Raw genomic sequence first — 6,288 nt, forward strand, 5'->3', positions numbered from 1 at the left:
TTGAATGGGGGAGAAAAATAAAGGATGGTTAAACCAGAAAAGCCACACACTGTCAGTGGAAGTTATTGGAACGGCAGAGACATACAGGGACATGGTATCTCTCCCAGGGACACAAACCACTTTCTACCAGAAAATAACCTGAAAGTATTTTTAGATCCATATCACCAAATTTTAATTCAACACAATTAAGTTTGTCAAAAGCAGATATTTATGAAATAAAAGTTGGACCTATCCCTTAGGAAAACAAGGTGTTAAATGACTGGGCGACTCCCAACTCAGAGATCCAGCCTAGCACTATCTGTTAATTGCAAAGAGAGAGGGAAGTCAAGGCATCCTTTTTTTTTCTCCCAATGCAGTTCTCCTCAACCATCCTGATTGGGAGACTTCTGAACAGAAGTAAAAACCAAATAATGTAATGCCAACCCTTTCTGCTCCTTCCCAAAGACAAACAACTGCCACCCAGCAACCAACGGTTCAGAGCTGTGGCAAGTCCATTCCAACATTTTGCTAGAGAAAGAACACAGGCACAACTTTCTCCAGCTGGACTAAGGAAACTAGAAAATAAGACCCTCTGGAAAGGCGGACAAAAATGACCAGAAACACTGCAGAACTTTTTTAAATAGTCTCATAAAAAAAAAGGTCTTACACAAGAAAACCAACACCTAATCATTTTTGTACTATACAGACATCAATCTAGGATGTTATAAACAAATTGTCTGTAAGTTAAAGGACCTGAAACATCATTCATTCTGCAGCTTGACACTTCAAGCTGTTGTCATCTCAGGAGGCCTAACAGTACAACCTTGGGAACCATTCTAGATCACACCAGAGACCCCTGAACCTTTCCACATCAAAGAAATTACACTCAAGACAGTCTGAAGTTCAGAATATATTACTTCAGTAAAAATAAGTTAGGAGACAACGAGCTGTGAGTTTGCAGAGTAATTCTGGTCCAGCTCAAGCAAACTGAAGAAAGAAGTGAAAAGACACCATTTTGATATAGCCCAGCAGTAAGATATAAGCATGTTCTTACAGATGGCTGTTTACAGATCCTTCCCGACCTGATATTATCAATTAGGCTAACGCAGAACCAGGTAAAAGAAATACAGAATTCAGCTTCAGCTTCAATAATTTCCACCAGCTTTAGCCAAAGTATTCCTTATGTAAGCACTTCAAGAAAACATAAGGACATAACATGATCTTAAAGGCCAAACCGAAAAATTCTCACTAAATGTTTAAGTTCAGCATACATTATGATGACAACTGAAGATACAACAAAGGATGCCTTTCACAAAGGGATGAAATTCCTTTCCTGTTTGAATAATTCATTGAGAAACACTGCGTACAATTAAAGTACAACTTATTTTTCTACTTCATAAGACAATGCCAATAAGCTCTCATGCATACGACTAAGTAGTTAAGGTGGAAGAAGGAGGTGATTTTGTCTGAAAGTGAACCAAGAGATACCAGCATAAGCAACAAAAGAACCCAACATCACCACTCTACTCACAGCTGCTATATCCTGTGACAGTACACACAAACTAATGGATTAACAAAAGCTAGTAACAAATGACAACAAAAAAAGTCCACAGGAACAAGTAGGAAGTCCAGACTTTCAGGATTATTCCTGCAAAAAGATCTACATGCTGTTGTAGCCCAGAATCCTTTAGGAGCTATTTTCTGGTAGTGATGTGGCCATTTCTTACCAGCACTAAGTGCCACAATCCGTTTCTTAGTTTGCTGACTTCATACCTTAGAGCAAGTGCTACATCTTCAGTTTGCAAGGAAAAAAACCTGGAGTAACTACACAAATTGAGAAGACTAAATAAACTACGCCCGGCTGCTTGTAACAGAGATTGCTGTGGAAGAGGTATTTGGAGACTGTACAAAACAAATTGAAACCAGTATTTCTAATCATTAGTAACTACGATATCTAAAAGTACTGTGGCAGTATTATATTAGTGTGTCAGAGACTAAAAGGAAATTCTGAGGAGGTTGTAAGGCCATGTGAACTCAGAAGTTTAAAACTTGGTTTCAGCTGACTGACTAAAGAAACTTGATACTCTGACTAGAACTTTTAGACAGAATTTGGAATTAGCGATTTTGATTTCAAGATACAACAAAGGAAGAGTTTTATTTCTTTTGAAGACCTTCTTCCTTCCTTAATTTCCAAATACAATAGCAGTATAACTAGTCTGAAGGCTGCTCTTAAAACACAGGACCACAGCATGTACTACAAATGCCGGAACACATCAGTTCCAAGTATTAAGAGAAGTTTTCTTTAAAGCTTGAATCATTAATTATAGATTCAAAATGACTTCAAGCTCAAGAACAAGTCCGCCAGCCACAGAAAACTGCAAACAGAAGAAACAGCAAAGGCACCGTATGAGTTGTAGAGATTACGTACTTTTAAAATTTATTTCTCTTGCTCATACTTGTCTAAGTATATTGCATGTAACTCTAGGATGTTATAATCTCCAGCTGTCAATTTCATTTAGTAAGAGAGCTACATGTGAAATTCAGGTAGCATCATCATTACAGTTCCGCCATGCTGTTGGGCAGAAACATCAGTGACACCAGGTTAATGCTTTATGACACTTTGAGCCACAGTAGTCACTAACACAAGAAAAAAGTCACTCTCATATCCCCAAAAGCAAGGCTGACTTAAAACACTTCAGGTATCTATATGGGTCCACTGATCGTCAACCTTTTAGATGAGGTTAGGAGCCCATATTGCCATTACTTGCTTTCCTGAAAGCTCATAGAAGCATTACTAACACTGTTCCCTAGGTATAAAAGCAGCAACTGCATAGAAGCTACAAGACAATTTGCATTCCTTTCTCTAAACTAAGACTCACTCCTTTGAAAAATTTTAACTAGAGAATTTCAGCTTTATAAAGATGATAAGGAAAAAACAAAACAAGGCATGTCTTAGGGAACAATTAAGTTGTTCTTCATTTAAGCATGCCTCAGAGTTTGATCCTATTCACAAACCAATGTGAACCAAAGAGAGATGGGCAGTTCATGTAAACCAACAAGTGACAGATACCTGAAAGCACCACTTTGCAGATAAAAATCTTCAGAAATAACAGTAGTTCTTAGAAGCTAAACAGAATCCTAAACATAACTTCTGAACAGAAACCAGACTATCACCTAATCCTTCAAAAAGGCTAAGATTCCTATCTAAAGTGGTCTCAGGGAGGTTGTGTGGTGAGGTGAAAACTCTAAGACAGCTTTGCAGACTACACTATATTTATTTATTTGGTATCACATGCTTTAGCCTAACCTACCAAAGCCAATATTCTGATTAGGCAAGTATTTAAGGTAGTATGTCTGCTTAGATCTCCCCTACATCCACTTTATGCTGGGAGAGCAGAGATAAAAATGGAAAACCCTATATATATCCTTTCTTTCCAAACAGCTGTTTTTATTAGTGTTTGATTTACTTTATTAAGAAGCTCAATATTAAACACTCACTCCTTATCCCCTCTACAAGTCTGAAAGTTATCCCAGAGTTCTTGTAAGCTTCCAGGCAAAGATTAGTATATACTGTACATCCCACTTACCAAAAAGTAACTCCGTAATTTCTGCATTGACCTTGTTCCCAGTTCTAGTTAAGAGACCTGAAAGCGGGAACAAGGATCATATAAAAGTTAATGAACTTTAGCTGGCAAGCAGGACACACAGCATCAAACTAACCTCTACTGAGCTCACAAATTCTTATAATGTAGTAACTTGTTCCATGTCAACTGCTCCTTAGACAAGACAAAACTTCTGAAACAGCCAGAAGTAATTCATAATACTAGCAGAAAGAAGTCTCTCGCCAACTCTTGGCTACTGTTTTGGAAGCAAAGGCTACATGGCTTAAAAAAAAAAACAAAAAAACAAACCAAACAAACCATTTAAGGATCACAGATAAAACATCTGTTAACAAGGGTGCATTGAAACAGAACAGACCACTAGTTTGCTTTCATGAATTTTATTAAGCAGAATAAGCATTAATATACATTCAGGTAGGCATTCTGCCAAAACAGCTCAATACAGTTTTAATAAGGCATATGATGATCTAAATGAGCAGGTTCAGTTACCAGACACAACATGGAAAAACGGTCAGGTTATAAAAGATTGATACACGAAGTTACTGTGTATCAACTTTAAAGGAATTTAAGACACATTTTTCGCTAACAATACCTAAGAGCAGATACAGAAGAACTTTAGACCCATCTCATGAGAAGCTACCCCATACACGCAGAGAAGTCCTTTTACTTCTAAGACTGAGCATTTGAAAGAGCATCACTTTATCAGGTTGCTTAAAGAAAGGAAGTGTTAAAGACTTAAGAGCCTTCTTTCAACTACATTTCTTTAAAGCACGTGTCTCCATATAAAAGTTTCAGGTTTGTTTTGGGTTGGTTTTTTCTGTTTGTTTATAAGAAGACACACAAAACATCTTAAAAGTCAGGACAGCATACTAATTGCCTCACTTGGAAAACTATTCATGGCTACTAGAACCAGAAAGTCACAGAGTAGAGAAAAGTCATCTTTAAAAAGCTAACAATTCAAGGTTGACATATTTCATGGAGTCTAACTCTTAACATGGCCTCAATTATCTGGAGCCAGGCAGAGGCTTTGATAATAAGAGTTCATAAAACATCCCCAGTCTGATCAGACTGGTTAGGCCGGCCTTGTTGATGAATCATCTTTCGCTCTTCTTTCTCCATAAGGTCTGGTCAGAGGAGGAAAGCCTCTGGGGTTTTTTATGCTAGTGACAACAAAGAAGACATGTAGAAAGGAAGTCTCCTATTGATAATACTTCAGAAACATCTTCACTACTGAGCAATTCCAGGATTTCCAAACTCATAGGACGGTGTTCTTCTGAAGTAAGACTATGACTGGAGTCAAGCATTGTATCCGACTCCTGCTCTTGCAAAACTAAGCAAATTGAAACCAGATCAGACATTCCTTCTAGTGATAAAATACTTAATGTAGTATGTGGTCTTTAACAGCTAGATTTTTAAAACTAAGTCTACTGCTGAAATAAGATTACTTGTACTGGTTGTGTTCATTAAGTATTTAGTGACCTAATCAGCACATATTTTCCATGCTATTGTTTCAGTGCTTCCAGCATTTTCAATATCATTCTGCAACTCCTTTGGGGGAGGAACCAGGAAATTAACATGAATCCATTATTTCTAACCTAATACATAAAAAAAGTCTTTCAAAGACCAGACTTTAAGAGTCTTTCAGAACTACAGAGGTCTGTATCTATATTCCTTGGCGTTTATTTCAACCATCATTCCAGTTACACACCTAATGAAGACAGGACTGTTTATTATTTGAAGCATGACACAAACGTCAGCAGACACCTTACCTGGGCCCATTGCTGTCTTTCCTCTTGGCTGAAACACTGCTTTGTTCTGGTTTTGCACCTCTGTCCAGATGCTCACTAGCATTCCTCTCCACAATTTCTCCCTCATCCAGTGCCCTGTGCAAACGGTAATTCACCATCTTCAAAACGATAAAGAGAGCTGCTATCACCGGGCAGTAGACAGCTACTATCATCATGGAAGAAGGAAGGGCCTTTCAAAAGAGAGTAAGAAAGAGTTAATGAGCGCAAGGTCAAAAGTCCTTAAGAACACATAAAGCTATCTGGAGCTTAACACTTTTTTTTCATAGAGAAAATGTCGATCATACTGAAAATGAAGGTTTAAACACACACCCCCTACAGTCAAACTTTGTATGGAGACTGTTAGAAGTCTAGCAACGTAGAAAGAAAACCCAAACAGTTGGGTCTACAAGATACGAAAGCACCACAGCAGCATGTTAAGTAAACCTATCACTGGAACTTGAAAACCAAATTCAACTCTTGGGGTTTTTTTTCCTAGGCTATTAGAATATAAGATCCAGACTAGGAAACCTAGAGCTAGCATGACTTGTGTCATGTCTAGTGCTTTTGATTAGTTGTTATGAATAAAAAAAGATGGAAAGATTTTAAGCAATTTTAAACCAAGCACAGGGTATGACCTTATTTCAGGGCTAGTAAACAGCACCAAGTCCATTTTGGAAAAACTGATGTGAGTTTGACAGCATGGTTTATGGGATAAAACATGCTCAGCCAGCCAGCATAGACTTAGCTTGTCAGATTCCAACAGCTACTCTTGCACAACAAGATACTGATCAGTCACGTAAGTCAAAAATTTCCCTACCTGCATAAAAAAGGGGGGAATATTTACCTCTGTGGCTCACACATTTGAGCAGTAGTCCACAACAACCTGCACACAAAGACTATTT

At 37.9% G+C, this 6,288-nt stretch overlaps 1 protein-coding gene across 1 annotated transcript in view; it reads right to left on the reverse strand.

Annotated features, from left to right (window-relative positions):
• LOC104276284 (pecanex-like protein 1) overlaps positions 1 to 5,562 on the reverse strand; it is a gene marked incomplete at its 3' end in the record, with an annotated part of 54,444 nt that extends 48,882 nt beyond the window's left edge. The window contains exon 1 of the mRNA XM_009872541.1: positions 5,369 to 5,562. Coding sequence (XP_009870843.1) covers positions 5,369 to 5,562 — 194 coding nt within the window. The remainder of the gene's footprint in view (positions 1 to 5,368) is intronic.
• Positions 5,563 to 6,288: the final 726 nt, after the last annotated feature.

This window comes from Apaloderma vittatum, unplaced genomic scaffold (genome assembly GCF_000703405.1).
Source record: "Apaloderma vittatum isolate BGI_N311 unplaced genomic scaffold, ASM70340v1 scaffold10337, whole genome shotgun sequence".
In the NCBI taxonomy this organism is placed as follows: Eukaryota; Metazoa; Chordata; class Aves; order Trogoniformes; family Trogonidae; genus Apaloderma; species Apaloderma vittatum.